General features: G+C 37.8%; 1 protein-coding gene across 1 annotated transcript; it reads left to right on the top strand.

Annotated features, from left to right (window-relative positions):
• The first annotated feature begins 14,324 nt into the window (after window positions 1-14,324).
• Window positions 14,325-15,347, top strand: LOC130842114 (melanoma-associated antigen B18-like). Its single transcript, XM_057718772.1, has one exon. The coding sequence runs from the start codon at window positions 14,325-14,327 to the stop codon at window positions 15,345-15,347; it is 1,023 nt and encodes a 340-aa protein (XP_057574755.1).
• The last annotated feature ends 3,989 nt before the right edge of the window (window positions 15,348-19,336 follow it).

The following is a 19,336-nucleotide window of genomic DNA, read 5'->3' as shown; positions in this document are numbered from 1 at the left end:
GATGGTTGTGCAAGCGTTTAAAGCCAAAGAAAAACTTTGGTAACTGAAAAGCCTTGTAAGACATAAGCTTCAAGCCACTCTTTATGCCTTAGCATTGCATAAGGATAGTCAGCTCTCCGTGTCCACAGGTTCTGCATCTGTGGATTCAACTAACCTCAAGCAGAAAAATATTTCTTTTTAATTCCAGAAAGTTCCAAAAGGCAAAACCTAAATTTGCGGCACATCAGCAACTACTTATATGAGGATCTTAAGCATCTGAGAATTTGGTATCCACGGGGGTCCTGGAGCCAATCCCTCATGGATACCAAGGGACAAATGTACTGAGAAAACCAAGGTTCTGTTGTTATTAATGTCAAATAGTATCTATCTAAGTGAAGGGGCAACTATTTTTGGATAACAAAATATGATGTACTGCAGAAAAAAATACTCTCACTTTCAAACTAGTTTTTTTTCCCTTTAAGACACTAGTGAAAATTTTAGTCATCAAATAAAATATATAAGAGGAAAGGCTCTTTAAAACTCCTCTTACACACTTTCCATGTAAGTAGCAACCTTTTACTTAGCAGTTAGTTTCCTTATAACCTGTGTTTCAGATCTATTGCTATGAAACAAATCAGTTAGTTGCTTAAAAAAACAGCAATGTATCATTTCTCACAATTTTCTAGGTCAGGAATTCAGGCAGGGCTTGGCTGGGCAGTTCTTCTGCTACATAAAAGAATGGCTGAAGTCACTCTCTCAGCCGCATTTGACTGGAGGTTGAGCTAGTCTGAGAGAACAAGAAGGCTTCACTCACATGGCTGGTCCTTTCTATTCTCATATGCTGTCTCATATGTCAGTTTTCTGATCTAAGCTTCTTTACATCATGGAGCCTGGCTCCCTGTAAAGAGAAAGCAGAAGATGCCTCTTCAAAGTTAGGCCTGGAACTCACACATTGTCACACCTGCTATAGCCTACTGGTCAAAGCAAATCACAAAGACAGCTCAGACTCAGGAGGAGAGGAAGTTGACTCCATCTCTTGATGGTATGCATACAAAAAGGGAAAGAAGTGATGATGGTCAACTTTGGAAACCAGTTGAACACTGTATCTCTATGTTGGATACTTAGAGTCCCAGACTGGTCTTCCCCCTATCCCCAGAGTAGCTTCGCTGACCTTAAACACATCTTCTGGCAATGCGGTATAAACAAGTATAGGGCAATGTGGGAATTTATATCAAACAGATCTAAAGTTGCATTGTGGTTCTATCTCTCCTGAGTTAAGTAATGCAGTATAATAAAAGCCCATCTGAGCATTGTTTTCAAAATTTATGATATTGGGATAATGCTATTACCTTGGATAGTAACAAGAATAAGAGACAGAAAGAGACTAGCATATATCAGGTGCTTATAAATGTCTGTTATTATTATTATTAGATGATTGATGGGGAATAGCTTTCTAGTATACTTCTACCTAGAATCCCTTCTATTCAGAAGGGAAATTGAAAGACTAGGAGAAAATTGTGACGCTCTTCTGAGACATCTCAAATAAGTGAAACATTCTGGCCTTCTGACATTTGATGTCAGAAGCCTCTTAAATGGGGGGAAATCTTAGAGAATTAAGGATACGCCACACACTCAGAATTTAGGTTTGACCCTGAAAACTGTTGGGAATGCTGATCTTCACGCCTCTTCAACATAGGAATCGGATAAGATCCTGAGAGGAAAAATATAGGACAAGATACTGCAGACCTCCTATCAAATGCTTTGACTACATAACTCAAATAAATAATAGTAATATAATTATATAGACTCTCCATGTTGAAATATTATATGACATAATATATAATAAATATATGTATATATTCATATCTATTACATATATATGCAAATACATATACATATGCTAAGAGATTCATTCTGCTAAGCTTCCCAAAGACAGTGACTTATTATTTTTGTCATATGAAAGAAAGGGCATTCTATACATAGCACATACTTCAATCAGAACCAGCTTCATGGACATGCTACCTCTGTAGTCAAAAAGGGGCCCACACTTAGAAGTCCCCATGCCTGCTTCAATGCTCTGTTGTCACCATCTTGAAATCCTTGTGATTTTTGAACAAGGAGCCCTACATTTTCATTTTTTCACTGGGCCTGGCAAATTACTTAGCTGATCCTCACTTCAGTATACTGTTAACTATGAATTCATATAATTCTGATCAGAAATTTTTAATGTTTACTTATATGTGCTTATGAGTAAATAGGTATTTGTATAAAGTATTCATAGACAAAATGTCATTCAACCATTCAACAAATAACTACTGAGGGCAGATTTATACCTATATTAAGGATATATTACTTCATTATTTATTACTATATTATTTTATATATTTTTATCAGGAAAAGAGAAAGATCAAGAAGTTTTGTGATCCTGAGACAGATGTTCCAAAGGATGTTACTTGAAAGCGCCTCATTAACTATTCAGAGAAGGGTCAGTGACATATAGATGCTTTCTTCCTAAGTGTCAACCCAGAGGTATCTCATAGCCTACTCAGTTCTCCATGTACACACTCAGCCAACAGTAGTACCCTTACTGTCAGAAAAATCATTTTCATTATGCAGAATAAAGTGATGCAAATGCCAAAGGCAATCTTCATGACAAAAAACAGCAGCTCTTTTTTCTCTTTTTACAAATAAAATTAAGTATAATAACAGTATGCGAAGCTTTAGAAATGACAGAATTCTCTCTTTTTTCTGTATGTGGTTTCAGGATTCCTTTGGTTAATAAATAAGCGTAATCCTTTCTATAGAAACATTCTGATATAAAACATCAGGTGATTTTCAGAAACTTTCATATCTTGAAACTTAAAAAAGATAAAATATAAGCAAGTGGTCAAGTTAAGCAACCCAATAAAGGACATGATAGTGAGGGAGGCCTCGTGGTTTCCAGCGGCTTTCAAAATATAAAGTAGTAAATCAAATTTCATTGTGTCCTCATAGAAAACATCATGAAAACTCAGTCTCTATCATAGAACTGGGATTACCAAATGTTTGCTTCTAAGTAATGATAGCCCTGGTAAGAAAATTTCCAATCTTTTGCTTATTCAAAAATCCCGCCTTTATTAAGCCCAATCAACAAATCTGCAGTTTGAATTCTATTTTTGCATCTCCCAGACAAATCTCTAATTAAAAATACAATAATTCTGAATATCACACTGAGGCAGTGGATTACATTTTACGCCTTGTTTCTAAATATTAATATGAAAGTCCAAGTACCTAGAGAGTCCTCCTCACCTTTTACAAATGTTGACAAAGAATTTCAGAAAAACTGAGAATAAGCAAAATCTCTGTAAGTGAGAGAGCTTTGATTACATAGGCCCATAGTGTAACACACATTCAAGTTTTTGCATTATTTATGAACAAATAAAGTCTTAAAGATCTGTTAACTTTAAAATACTTGTAGCTACTGTACTATTTTCTTTGTGTAACAAGAAGTAGAAAATAGTTTGTGTTCTGGGGATCCATAATAATAAAAACTCAAAGGCAGATGGCATTTTGATTACGGTATGGATGGTAGATTAGACTACTGTTGAGTAAATGTTCACTCCCCACCTTCTCCAACCTGGATGAGAAGAGTATATATCCATGATCCACTGACGTTGGGTTTGGCCATATGACTTGCTTTTGCCAATAGGATGATAGTGGACATAACAAGCTGAGACTTGAAATGTGCTTATATGATTACGGCCTAGAACTTGTTCTCATGCATGCATATTGTATCATTGTCATGAGAAGAAGAGACTACAAGTAGCTCCCAGAGCAGAGGATGAGCGACACGTATAGCCGACTTGGACCCAGCTTCAGCTTGGATCCAAGCCCAAACAAACTCAGCCAAGATCACAAACTATCAGCCAACTTGCAGAAGCATGAGAGAGAAAAAAATACTTGCTATATGCATTGAATTTGGGCTTTTAAAAAATACAAGACAATTGTGACAATAGGTAACTGATTCAACAAACTATTCAAAGAACTACACAAGTATAGCTCTTCCAGGGCAAAAACTGGTTCCATATCTACTCAGGCAAGGTACATTAGATTCACTGCCAGAATTGTTAAACTGAAACTTTAAACAACATGAAATCACTTGAAAATAACATTCCCTACAAAAATTATTTATGTAAAATTACTAAGCATTCATATTAAAATACATATAAATTTCAATTATTTTATACCACCACCAATATGTTGTTATATGTGTTGAAATACACATAAATTTCAATTATTTTATACCATCAACAATATGTTCATTCTGACATTCACCAAATATTTTTTAATGACTGTTATAAGCTACCAGGCACGTGCAAGCATCATTTAGACCCCTACCTAGGCGCATACAAGGAGTGCTCAACAGCTCAATAAGCACAGGAAAAAAGATCCATCTAGGAACTTTCTGACACATTCTCCTCATTACCTTCATCTCATGGTGTCTTCAGTTGGTTACTATACTCTTTACTGCTGACTTGGCTATTTCTAGAAGTTTTAATACTATTACTGTTCACTACATTTCTCTACCTCTTTTTTACTACTTTCTTTTTTGTAACAGCATTTTAAACAAAGTGTCACCAAGAAGAAAATTCCCCCAGAAAAGCTATCTTTCTAATTTAGAGTAATTGGTTCCTGGGAATAGGAGGAGGACAGAATGGTAAAATAATCAAATTTTTACCACTATGCTCTGTGAAATGTATGTTCTACACAATTCAAACAAATCACTTAGCTTAACTGTGCTTCAGTTTCCTTTCTCACCCATGAGATGGGAAAAAGAATAATATATACCCACACTTTTCAGCATTGAGATGATCAAATGCTGTGTCTGAAAACACTAAAGTAATATGTCATTTTTTAATTCTTTATTTAGAGGCAGTTTTCAGCCATATCAAACTTTCTCCTTACAAAAAAACCTGTCCTTCACCATTTCAATAATATATCTCTTGAACAGTCTTCCACCAAATAAAAAAAGCATTTCCTCTTTACAAAAGTAAAAATTTTATATGGAAAAACTTTTTTCTCTAAATTTTTGTTATAACACCACTACTATGGATATGCTTGATAGTGAGTTTATTGCTACACAATGGTGCAAATGGTCCAAAATGGATCTTGTCAAAGAATAAATTGCTGTTATGATTGATATGTTTGCACCAGGGTTGTAAGCGTTTCATAAAATATGTATGTTGTTTTGTTTTATTTGGTTTTGTTCTCTTTTATTTCTCCATGATGTTTTTGTTTGAAATTGATGTGTGTAATTCAGCTATGGCTTGGTCACTGCTACATGACCTTCCTTGATGTTTGTCTTTGGGCTATTTATCCAGTCATCAGTCCGAGAACCAGGAAAAGGAAACAAAAACTAGTTTCATTCAAAGAGTAAATGGTTTGGCATAGTAGAAGTATAAAAGGGAAGAGTTGGTTAAAACCATTTTTGATCTTCTCATATATTATCTCTGTATTATACACTTCTCTGTATATATATATTTTTAAATGTATATATTTTATTATCTATATATCCTACACTTCACTGCCATGAATATCTCAGAGATTTCTTATTGTTTACTGAAATCCTCTACACCTTTAAAAGTGTCAAATCATAAAACTGAGTTTAAAAAAATTATCCAGTTGCTAAAACTCATATTTAAAGACCTAGATTAAAACTAAAGTTTAACAGGAAATACTTATTTTCATTTAAAAGCCCAATGTCCTTTATAAACAACTTCGTTAAAATGACAATAAATGTACATGTCTCAATAGTCATTAAACATTAAACAACATTAAATGTAAATGCAATGGAACCTGAAATTTAATAATTGTGGAGAGTTTCTTAGGTTTTGGAAAAGCATGACTCTAAGCCATGAAGAAGTTAATTACTTCAAAGCTTATTGATTCATTCATTCTGAAAAAATAAAATTTTAAATATCATACTCATCCAAAGGCTCAGCTGGTATCTTACATTATACATAATATGATTGCAACAGACCCCATAAACTATGCATCACTGAAAATAGAAAAGGACCTCTCTAATGTAAATACCAAATATCACACATTAATCACAATATATTTGGCCATCAGTTTCACATTTACATATAAGTACAATGCACACAATCATTTTCTTTGCTTTTAAATGCATTTTAGTTGTGTTAAAAAATGTATCACGCTTGTAGACACTGACATTTTTAAAAGCTGTTCAAATTGAAATCAAATTAGAAAAAACCAGTTAATATTCATTTTAATAGGAACACAAATGACTCAGTCTAGGAAAAGCCAATAATGAGTTGTACTACTTTGCCATCATAATATACATTTAATGTGTTGTCCTTCAGATAGCAACATGATGCCACCATCAGTAGAACATATGCTTTGTGCTGTTTTTCAAATGGTGATAATGTTTTTCTGAAGCAAATACAGTGTAGAACTGAAGTTCACCAAATTCTCTAGATGCCATAACTAGAGTTACTGAGTATATAGGCTTAACTCTTTATAGAATGTATTTACTTCTTTATTCATTACTTTATTATGCTTGTAGTTTAACAATATTCTGAGTGGATTAATTTGTTCATCAACATTGAATAAGAAATTACTATCTCTGCTGATTAAAAGTAAAAATGTTTATTGGATGTTCATAGGAATTGCAAGCTCTGGCACCAAAATACTGATAATTTATATATATATATGCAACAGAATTACGGGTGTTTAAATTGTTTTCTATATATTCTAATTCTTCTACGAGTATGTTTCACTGCCCATTTTTCAAATGTTGAGTTGCCTTCATATTTTTTATTTCACTCTGTATTCTCTTTCTTGCCAATCTCATTCACGTTCATTGCTTCCATTTTCAAATACCTGCTCATGACTTCAGATGTGCATCTCAAGCTCAGAACTCTCCTCTAATATTCAGCTTCATATATATTTTTGCTTACGTGACATCTTCACTGGAATATTTATCAAAAGTGCTTCAAACACAACCCTCTTTAAATTGAACTCAAAACCATACCTCCAAATTACATCCATTCTTATCACTCCTACTCTTGGTAAATTGTACACTTGCAGAATTCCCAATCTCAGTAGGTGATGCAATTGTGAATGCAGTTGCACAGGCCATGGATGTAAGTAGGCATTTTTGACACTATGTTCTCCCACACCATCTGTGTGCAAACTAGCACATGAGTCCTGCAAATTCTACCTCTGCATAGCTTTCTAATTGATCCAAATTTCTCCATCACTCATGTCACAATCCTGGAATACTATACATGTATTTGGAATTCTTTTTCCTATGTCTTTTTTGTTTGTTTTGCTTTGCTTCCCTGTTTTTCACTGCAGCCACAGTGATCTTTACAAAATGTATATCTGAGCAGGTCATTAGCCTGCTTTAAAACTTTTAGTCATTTTATTTTGCACCTAAGAAGAAATCCAAACTCTTTTACTACACTCTTGCCTTTCACTTTCACACTCAAGCTAAAGTGGTCTTCTTCCAGTCTGTCAACTTTATTCTTCAATCAGACCTTCGTACAGGAGGTTCCCTTAGGGAACAGTCTTCAAGCCTCACCCCATCTTGGTTAATCTAACTCACATTCATCCTTTTTGCTAGATTAAGATACTAATTCTTCAGGACAGCCTTCCCAAACTTATTGAATCAGACAGTATCTCACTATTTTATCTGCCTTTTTCCTTCATAATGTTTAACAGTTTGTAATAAATGTACATATGTGTTTATTGGATTTACATCTGTCTCTCCCACTAGATGATAAGTTCTATGAAGGTAGGGTCTGCCCACATTTTGCTCAGCATTTTATCCTCAGCTGCCAGCACTGTGCATGGTTGAATTACTTACCAATAAATTACTGTCGAATTAAGGATTCTAATGTTTTGTATTCAGAAAAATATTAAAGTGGGAACAAAATGTGTTAAGTCAAGTTGGTATTCAAAATGCATAGAATCAGAACATGTTTACTTGCTCTAAGAATACATAAATCTGACTTTGAGATTCCACTTTTGACTTGAGTAAAAAGATATCTAATTTTCCACCGGATTAAATACAACATAGTTTCTCTTAAATAAAAGTGCTAAACTAAGAGCATATTTCTTTTTTTTAAAAATAAATTTATTTATTTATTTATTTATTGGCTGTGTTGGGTCTTCATTGCTGCAGGCAGGCTTTCTCTAGTTGCAGAGAGTGGGGGCTACTCCTTATCATGGTGTGTGGGCTTCTCATTGTGGTGGCTTCTCTTGTTGTGGAGCACAGGCTCTAGGTGTGTGGGCTTCAGTAGTTGTGGCACGTGGGCTCAATAGTTGTGGCTTGCGGGATCTAGAGTGAAGGCTCAGTAGTTGTGGCACACAGGTTTAGTTGCTCCACGGCATGTGGGATCTTCCCAGACCAGGGCTGAAACCTGTGTCCCCTGCATTGGCAGGCAGATCCTTAACCACTGAGCCACTAGGGAAACCCAAGAGCATATTTCTTAAACGACTTTTCAACTGAATGCTTAAGATGATTCTATCATGAACAATGTTCTTATAATAATCATGTTAATTTTTCCTTATAATGACTTTATACTAGTTTATAGTCAGGACCAATTATTAACCATGATTTTGCTTATCAAAATTATGAGTAATATTACAAACAAAAAAAAACAAAGAAAAAGGTAAAACAGAAAGTAATGAACAGGATTGAATGCAATACATAAAGCTAAATAAAGTTGCTTATCTACTGTCAAGGAATCTTGGCCGCTTCAGATGGGGGGGGGCGGGGGGGGGACTTCTTCTGACACCCCTCTTCCCTATCTTTTGTTTAGCCTGAGCCTTTGGTATCTTCATGACCTTGGTCAAGTTCCTGGTTTAGCAAATAAAAACTAAATGGATGAATGAAAACTTCTTAATCTTATGAGCCTCAGGTTCCTTTGCCTGTACAATCCAATAAATAAAACCTATACCATAGGCGAAGTATGATAATGGACATAGTACACTTCCTTGAACATTATGGGTCCTCAACAAATAAGTGGTTATTATTTTTATCTTAAAATATTTGTCCTCCCTCCTTACTCTTTCCCCTCATATCTCTGTGGCTCAATAACAGACAGATGTTTTACAGAATGGGGTAGAGAAACCTGTGTGCCCCATTCCATAATTCAATCATACTTTAGATTTAAAACAGTCTGGGACACTAGGCTAATTAAATTTTTCCAGTCACAACCACTTCTTTCTTAGAGCACTTTTCACTTATCTTGCAGTAGTTGATAACCTGTCTTCCCATGCCTTCTTATCTGCTCCATGAGTGTACATATATATACTGAGAGGGTTAGTTCTAACATTCCACTAAGAGTGAAAATAGTAAGAAAACAAATGAACAACAAACCAAACCCTCTTAACTGATCAGATTTTAAATACTCCAAATACCCCAGTATTTGGTATTTGCTGGCAGCCATCAGGCACAATTGTTTTTAAAAAAAAAAAAAAAAAAAGGCAAAAACACAACCTGTAGCATTAGAGACTTAAAACCCTTTCATTCTTAGTACAGTATATGCAACCTGGGAGTTCCAGCTACCGTTATGGTCAAAATTCTGCAATCATTTATTTTTTTCTAGGTGTGATAGGCAGAATTTTAAGCTTACCTCTCAATGGCTCACACTCCTGTTTAATTCCCTCCCATTGAGTGCAGGAGGGACCTGTGAATATGATGAGATATCGCTCCCATGATTAGGTTATGTTACACGGCACAGTTGACTTTTAAGGGAGATTATCCTTGGTGGGTCTGACCTAATCAAGTGAGCCCTAATAAGGGGCAAGACTCTGTCTTTCTGGTGAAAGGGTTTCAAAGTGCTAGGAATCCTACATGAAGGAGATTCTTCATTGTGGGCCTTGAAAATGGAGAGGGCCACGTGGCAAGGAATGCAATTAACTTCTAGGAGCTAAGAATGGGCCCTGTCTGACAACCAGCAAGGAAATGGAGACCTCAGCTGCACAATCACAAGGAATTTGATTCTGCCAACAACCTGAATCCTTGAAGTGGATCCTTGCCCAGAGCCTCCTGATAAGAACACAGCTCAGCCAACAAGACACCCTGAGAGTGAGGACCTGAACAGAGAACACAAATGAACTGTACCTAGACTACTGACCAACAGAACTGGGAGATAATTAGTGGATGTTATCTTAACCCACTGAGCCTGTGATAACCTGCTATGCAGCAATGGAAAATTAATCCACTGGGTATCTCAAAGGATGGATCAAGACTGATTTTTAGGACTTTCTCAAAGTTTCAACCCAATAAATATTTCTAAACAACAATCTGTAAAGCTTACAAAGTATTTTCTCATATACACTTTTATTTAATTATCCCACCAACTGAGCAAGAAGAATATCCTTATTCTCCACTCCAAACCTTTTTTTTTTAACGGAGTCTCATATAGGGTAACTTTGTTGCTTAAGATCACAAAAGCAGACAGTGAAATGATGCCTAAAATCTAAAACAAGGCAAGGTATAATTAAGTAAAGATGCTCTTAAAAGTGTGAGGCCAGGATCAATATTAAACACTAAAGACTCACCAGGACTTGGGGCTACAGTGAGGCAAGTCAGGCCTTCACCTGGAGTTGAAAATTTAAGGTTAACGGGTTGGCGGGAACCAAAAAAAATCTCAGTAATCAAGATAAATTATGTCTCAATTCAATACTTTAAAAAATCAACATAAATGCCAAAATCCATGATAAGAAAATATCACACTTTAAATAAAAACACCATCCACTGGCTAAAAATAGGGTTAGACATGCGAGGCACTCACTCTCAGGGTCATACAAGTGCAGGGTCAGATCCTGTCTTTACATAAAACTTTGTATTTATTTGTATTTATTTATTTATTTAAAATAAAGAAAATTTATTTATTTTATCACTCACCTGACCTTAGTCCTGGCCCTAACACAGTAACATAGACACCCTAGACACTTCCTTATCTTCCATTTACTAGGCCAAATTAACATATTCTATTTCTGAAATAAACTCTCTCCTCAGTTATTTTGGCTGCCTGGCAAGTGGCAAAGTTATGTGTTTAAAAACAGAGTTCTCTTAAGCTGACAAAGTGACTCCTGGCTATGTCAGTCTAAGCATGGTGTCACAGGTATTGGGCTCATTGAAGACAGTGCATCCATTCCTCTAAAATGTCCTCGATCACTAACATGCCTTGTTCCTCCTTAATATCATTATCTTGGTTAAAGCCGATGTTTTAGAGAATGAGGAATGGGGATGGGGAAGCCTTCAGAAATTCAGTCCTTCATTGGCAGTGTGGCCACTGAAATGTTTGAAATGGTATTGGACACAGCAGACTTAAGTGTGAACAATTGTTCAAGTTGAACTGAAACAGAAAGTAAAGGGGAACAAAGTCTTCAGCCACTGAAAGGCTCAAGTTATTATCAGGGGCTGAATCACTCTAAATGACTTCTGCTTGAGAAGGCATTATTATACCATTCAGGGAGAAGCAGGATGTGTGGAAGCACAGGGGGAGAGTGAGGTTATAATAGATAAAGAACTCTAAAATAGTTCTAACAGTTGGTTTATAACGTAAGACTCCTTATCCACAGTTTGAGTATCTTTGTTCTACAACATTCTATATTTCCAGGCTTGTTAACTTAGAAACAACCAAAAATGTTACCTACTCAAGATGTAAATATTCATTCAAAGATCTAAATATTTAATTCACTAACAAGTGAAATGAGAAGTTGGAAAAATTATTTTAATAAATTGAGACAACATATGAGCATATTTATTCAAACAAATCAGATATTTTTGCATTGACCACATTAATGGGGTCCTGATATGAAGTCCATTAAGACAGCCCTATATTGAATAAATTTGTGAACCCAGAGGACGGAGTGCCACAATTTGTTTTTATGTCTACAAGTGTATAAACTAAGATAGTAATAACACACTACTTGACATATCCACATTAGAATTTCTAAAGAAAAAAAATAAAACTCCACTAGTATAACAATGGGGTAGCTATATAGAAAGAACAGAGAAACTACATCCCTTCAAAGAAAGCTGGCTTTGAATAAATCATAGGAAAATTTTCTCTGTCTTCCAAAATTATAACTGTCTGTAGGCACAAATATGTCATATGACAAACTCTAGGGCCTGAACATTGATTATTCCAATGCTGCTCATTAATAGTAATTAATAACAGAAGAATTATTCAACCAGTTATTAACTGGTTTAGTTCTCAAGCAAGATTTTTTTGTTATTTAAAATTATAAAAAATATAAAACAATTTTGGGATAAAGAGTGTTCTGATATTGATTAGACAAAGAGAGATTTAGCCTTCTTTATCTATCTATCTATCCATCTATGTTTCTAGGCAGTAAAATAGCGCCACTGTAAGGCTCACCTTAAGAAAATGAAAAGAAAGATAACAATGTTCTACCTATAGATATATTTCAGCTAATAATCTTGAGGAGGAATGAAAGAATTAGATAATTACAACTCAGCAGCCTTAATGGATTAATGGATGACAGTGATGATCCTCAATGACTGACAACATTACCACAAAGGAAACTACAGCCTTTATGTATCTCCTAATAGAATTGCAGTGTCACCTCTGGAGTGGTTTTGCTAACAAAGAGTAGTACTGGAATTCACTATGTTAACAAACAGAGAAGAGAGAGCATTTGATTGTATGTGGGAGTAAAGAACTCGATAAAAACTCAACACCAGTTCATGGTAATAACTTTCAGAAAACTTACATTAGAATGTAATTTCCATACTGTTAAATCAAAAGCAAACATAAGTGTGAAATGTTAGAAACATTCCTAATAAAGTCCAGAAGAGGACACAGAGGTATGGTACCAACTCTATTGTTCAAACCTGGACTGGACTGCATAGCTAATATGCAGCCACACACAGAAATACCAAACTAAAAGTTATGAATAATGAAAAGAGGTAATATGATCCTCTAATTAAAAACTCCAAAGAAGTTGGCTGTCAAATATTCAAATGTATATGGAACTTCAGAAAGCTGGTGTAGAAGATCACTATACCAAAAGGACTCTTATCACACAAAATAACTAATTAGAATATGTAATGGAAAATAGACCATTCAAAACAGCAGCAATATCCAAAATATACCTAAAAAGAGAAATAACAAAAATGCACATGATCTTTATGGAAGAAAATATAAAAAAATTACCAATAGACTTAGGTAAAAGAAGTCTCAAATAGAGCAACATATTATGTTTATTCATGACGAATAGAATATTGTACAGATGTCAACTCTCCTTAAATTATTTACAGGTTTGTGCCTTACCTGATGGGTTTGGCTCTGTGTTAGCAGAGAAGCAGCCCAGCACTTACAGGGCATCAAGGTAAGACACTGAGTGACGACTGAGGGGAGAACACACTCCAAAATAAGAGGTCACAAAGAGCCCCCATATTGTCAGTCTTGTGGGACCTCAGACATGGCTGCTAGGCTTAGGTTCCCCCTTACTTCCTATTGGCGGTTCTGAGGAAAATGGGAAGCTTGGTTTGAGGAAAATGAGAAGCTTGGTCTGAGGCCAGCTGACTCAGCTCAGCAGAGAAAGAAGTCCCGGGCCCTGTCACGAGTCAGGTAAGACCACCATCAAAGTTCTGTGTGATTCCTCCGCCTCCCAGAACGGGGAGGGGGCAGAACGCCACCTCTGGTATAACAATGGGAAGCCCAGGTGGGCGTGGCCGGAAGTGCTCTCCCTGACTTCCGCCACAACGGCCAAAGAGCTTGAGGCTTTGGTCTGAGAGGCCTGGCCTTGTGTTGGCCGACAGAGGAGTCCCAGGATTTGACAGGTGTTGAGGTGAGTGATCCTTGTTAGAACTGAAGGGACACACTCCTCCCAGAACTGAGGTGGCCTCACAGAGCCCTGCCCTATTCTGACATGCCCCACCCCCACCATCAACCCCAAGTGGCTCAAGCATGGCCGTTAGGCCCAATGCCCCCCACCCCCATTTCTGCCTGGAGAATTTGTGGGATGGGAAGCCTTGGTCTAAAGGGGCAGCCTCAAGTCAGCAGAGGGAGGAGTCAGAGGACTGGTCAGGAGTCAAGTTTAGTATCCTGGGATAGAACTGAGGTGACAAGCCCCTGAAGAACAGAGGAGGTCCACAGAGTCCCGCCTCCCTGTCTCATGGATTCCTAAAACAGTACCCTTAAGGGGAAAAGCAGAGGCAGCTTTTCTTGGAGCCAAGGTAGAAGAATCTACCTACCGAGGCTATACACACCATCTCTTCCTTTGTCTTCTACGGTGAGCTCTTTATCAACCTTGGCAACCTGAACAACTGCCTGCAGTCCCTGACCAGAGTCATCATGCCTCGAGGTCAGAAGGGTAAGCTCCGTACCCGTGAGAAACGCCGCCAGGCCCGTGCTGAGGCCCAGGGTCTGGAGGATGTTCAGGCCACTGCGGCAGCGGCAGCAGCAGCAGCAGCAGGAGGGTCCCCTTCCTCTGACAGACCTCAGAATCTGCCTGCTGCTGGGACACCTAGCACTCCTGAGGCACCTGAGGAAACCACCAGTGCTAGTGCAGTTGTTTCAGGCACCAATTCAGGGGAAGGTACCAACCGCCAAAAGGAGAAAAGCTCAAAATCCTCCAAGGGCACTGAGGACTCATGCAGAGATCCTTTAAACAAGAAGGTGGTTTTGTTGGTGCAATTCCTGCTGCAGAAGTATCAAAACAAAGAGCCAATTACAAAGGCAGACATGCTGAAGTTTGTTATCAAAAACTACAAGTACCATTTCAATGAAATCCTCGAGAGAGCCTCTGAGCACATGGAGCTAACCTTCGGTGTTGATTTGAAAGAAGTGGATCCTATAAGGCACTGCTACACCCTTGTCAACAAACTAGACCTCACCTTCAATGGAGCAATGACTGAAGAGAACATACCCAAGACCGGCCTCCTGATGATTGTGCTGGGTGTGATCTTCATGAAGGGCAACTGTGCTGCTGAAGAGGACATCTGGGAAGTGCTGAATATGATGGGTGTATATGCTGAAAGGAAGCACTTCATCTATGGGGATCCCAAGAAGGTCATCACTGAAGATTTGGTGGAGCTAAAGTACCTGGAGTACCGCCAGGTGGCCAACAGTGATCCTCCATGCTACGAGTTCCTATGGGGTCCAAGAGCCCACGCTGAAACCAGCAAGATGAAAATCCTGGAGTTTTTAGCCAAGGTTCATGATACCGTGCCCAGTGCCTTTCCATCCTGGTATGAAGAAGCTTTGAGAGATGAGGAAGAGAGAGCCCGAGCCAGAGCTGCAGCCAGGGTTCGTACTGCTGCCATGGTCAGTGCACGCTCCAGGGCCATAGCCAGCAGCTCCTCCCAGGCTAAGTGAAGTCTGAGGCTGGTTCTTCACTTTTTAGTTTAAAATGTAAGTGAATGTTCTAATAGTGGAGGGCCAGGGTGGGACTGGAGAAGGGTATATATCATCCTTGAGTTCCTGTTGTATTGCTAACTTACAATTTTACCTTTTTTTTTCTTTTTAGGTTATATTTCAAATGATGAAGTCTGAGAAGATTGTTTTCCTTGTTGAAAAAGAGCAGTAACATTCTAAGCCAGGGTGGGTCCAGAGGGAACACAGTGTAATATCATCTTTGTGTTCCTGTTCTATATGGTAAACTTAGACTTTTATCTTTTCTCTTCCTTTTACTTTTTCCTTCCCTTCCCTTCCCTTCCCTTCCCTTTCCTTTCCTTTCCCCCCTCCCTTCCTTCCTTTCTCTTTCTTTCCTTTGTTATATTTTAAATGTTGTTTCTTTAATAGTAGGTGCAGATAATTTCAGAATCTAAATGTAGTGGTGATCTCAGTTACATATTTATTAGATTTAATTTAATAGATTTAAGATTAAGAGTTTTATTATTTTGTAACACAAATTGGGAAACCTTTCGTATTTGCTGAACTAGAACAATAAAATATGGCACGGTAATAGGCATTTCATTGGAAACGTGAAAAAATTCAGCAGTAAAATTACTGGGATCAAAAAATACAGGGGGGGAAAGTTTAAAAAATGTGCAGTTCTTGGTTTTCCCTATCCATTTTAGTCTGCTCTTCTATAAAAATAAAAGATACATACCTGGACATCCTTAGCTTATTAAAGAATGTAGGAGAAATAAAATATTTATAAACTAGAACTCATGCTCACTGGCTCATTCATTCTCCAAATATTAACTGAGCATCTGCTCTTTGAAAATTATTGTGTTAGAAATGGTGAAACTAGGATACACAACACCCTGCCTTTAGAATTTTACAGTCAAGGAGCAGTAATTATATAGAGAAGATGGTGAAATACCCTCTAAGACCTACAGGACAAATAAGAAGGAGTGAGGAGGTAAGGGGACAGGGATGGGGTTGGGAGAAGTGGGAGGGGAGGGTGTCTAGCTGAAAAAAATAAGGTCCAAATTCCCTGGGGAACAGTAGTTTGGGGTTTGGGGAAAATACACGTCTCTCAGTGGGATATCCTTTAAATTTAAGGTGGGCGGTAGGCTAGATGAAGCTGTGCGAATGGTGAGCAGAGGCCAGGTATACAAATGGTGTTTCTCAGCATTGGAGGACAAAACCCTGGAATGCAAACCTGTTCATGAGAGTTACTTTAGTATCATCAATAAACCAGAGGAAAAGCTCCTCCTTGGGCAGAAATGGAAGGCGTCCTTTGCTCTTGTTCAAGTGCAGCTGAACACAGAGCACAATCAAGTTGTTTTATGCACAGCATCTCCAAGGAATTTCTGAGAAATAAAGGTGATACTCCCTGCAGGCGGAATGCTGAGAACCAGATCTCAAGGCATTAAAAAGGCATTTAAATTAGGTTATATTTAGTATAATTTTGCAAACTCTAATAATTTTGCTTCATATTTGGTGGTGAAGAAATGAATGAAAATACTGGTGGGTGATTTGGATGGAAAGGCACCCAGGGGGAAGTTGTTGGTCCTTGACACAAATTCTAGGACTTCTGAGTTGCATCCAACTGGGGTAGACAACCTCACACACAAATTAAGTAACATCCTCAAATGGGGGAATTTATTTTGTTTTACTTGCTAAGCAACTTTATGGGATCATTTGGTGGAAAGCTGCATATTCTGTGATATCTCCTGGATTAATATAACATAAATCTTCCCAGAGGGGAGGATGGTATCATCTGCAGTAAAAAATAAACAAACAAAAACATATAACTGCCATTCATTAAAGACCTTACTCTGTCAAGTGCTTCAAATCTATTATATATATTCCAACAGTCCTACAAGACAGGAGTTATCAGACATACTTTGCAGATGAAGAACTTGTAATTTTCTCAAGTTCACATGGCTGATAAGTGAGAGAGCTGGGACTAGACCCCAGTCCATATTTTTCCAGAGCCCACACTTTTCCACTCCTCCAGCCTGAGGCAGACCTTCTGTCTCTTCATTCTCTATTATTCTTACTACTCCAAGATGCATCACATACAATTAAAAAACAAGACACTCTAGTCAAAGTACAAAAAGCAATCCTGATGAAGGAAGGTGAATATGAGAATAAAGCAGAATTTGGGGATTGTCTGTGGGCTTCATATGCTGAGGATTCCCCTGTCACTAGCCCCAGGGGTCCCTGACAGCTGACTCTGCTCCCATATTGGCACAAGTCCTGTACCAGCACATTCCTGCATTACAGCATGTTTCCTCTGGGTCTTCCCCAGTGTGCCCTCCTGCCCAAACTGGAACCTCATATGCTGACCAGCTCTTCACTGTGACCTCTGGAGCTGCCCCCTGTTTCCTGTGATACAGGCAGTCCAGAGTTACCTGCCCTCCCCTTGATTAGAGCATTCCACCTCTGCACGTGTACAGTGAAGGTCCCTTCCCTCCCAGCTGAACCACTGACAGCGAAGTCTAGATACCTGATCACCACAGCCCCATCCCCAGCCTACAAGTCTCAAGGCATATTCCAAATGAGCTGGTGATTACAGTCTTACTCCTTAAGGAAGATACTGGTTCTTGAGATATAAGTAAGTTAGATGGGGGATTTTGTAAATGACCCAGATATTGTCGGCAGGATTTTGAAGGAATGTATTATTGGAGACGGGCCACTGAACACATATACCAATGAGTGAGCTTATGAAAGCCTCCCTCATAAGTTGAAGATGAGAAAAGACCATGGAAATTTGTCTAGCAAACATCTACTGAGGCTGAATTCCTCAGAACCCACAATCCTTCTAGGAGGGGAAAAATGTCAGGGGTTTCCTGACAGATATCCTGTCTTTGAACAACAAAGATCAAAATAATTCACCATCCTTCACGCTCCTCTTATCTTAGTTCTTGCCCCAGAGGAAAATCCTGGTTTTCCCTTGTGCCTAATGTCACCTGTAAACATGTCCTACACATTCAGTCCAATCCACATATACTTAGGAAGGCTCATGTGACTATGCAGACAGTGAAATATGAACAATGTTTGTCACCTTCAGGCCAAGGTATTTGAAAGCCAGTATGCCACCTCCATGCTCTCTGTTTCATTCAGTAGCAAACATGGAGATCGCTTGTTGAGAAGTGGAACTGCTGATGGGAGCAGCCTGGACCCCTGGGTCATCTGACAATGGAGGTCCCTGCCTACCCATATTGGACTTTATGTGTATGAGAAATAAATTTCTGTTGCTTTAAGCCATTGTAGGTCTGTAGCTTTTATCTGTTGCATCAGTTGCTTTATCTGATTAATGCATACCTGTTATTTTCGTGGTTAGATGTATTTAAATATTGTAATTACAAAGGTAATAGTACATATATTATTGTCGCAAAAAATTCTAACAATACAGATAAATTACAATCTCCCCCCTTCCTCAAAATCCAGCCCCCTTCTCAGAGGCAACCACAATTAACAACTTGATGTGTGTCATTTTAAAGTTGATCTGGGGCTTTTTCATATGTAGTTGTGCTATAAAAATATATTGAACTTAACATACATGATTAACAACGCACATATTGTTCTGCCATTTGACCCTGTCACTTAACAAAATGAATGCAGGATATTTCCATGATAACACACATAGATCCACCACACTCTTTTAACTACTAAGATTTTTTTTTCCTTAAAGAAAAGTTTATTGAGATATATGTGATTTAAAAAGCTGCACATATTTAATATGTACAATTTGATGAGTGTGGACATATGTATACACCTGTGAAATCATCACCATAATCAACGTAACACACATATCCATCACCTCCAAAAGTTTCCTCGTGTCCCTTTGGTTTTTTCTTTCATGATGAAAACACTTAAGATCTATGCTTTTTCAAAAACTGTCAGTATTTTAATTATAGGCACTATGCTGTACAGCAGATCTCTAAAACTAATTCATCTTGCATATA

Source organism: Hippopotamus amphibius, chromosome X, assembly GCF_030028045.1.
Source record: "Hippopotamus amphibius kiboko isolate mHipAmp2 chromosome X, mHipAmp2.hap2, whole genome shotgun sequence".
NCBI classification, from domain to species: Eukaryota; Metazoa; Chordata; class Mammalia; order Artiodactyla; family Hippopotamidae; genus Hippopotamus; species Hippopotamus amphibius.
This window is presented reverse-complemented; position numbering and strand designations above follow the sequence as displayed.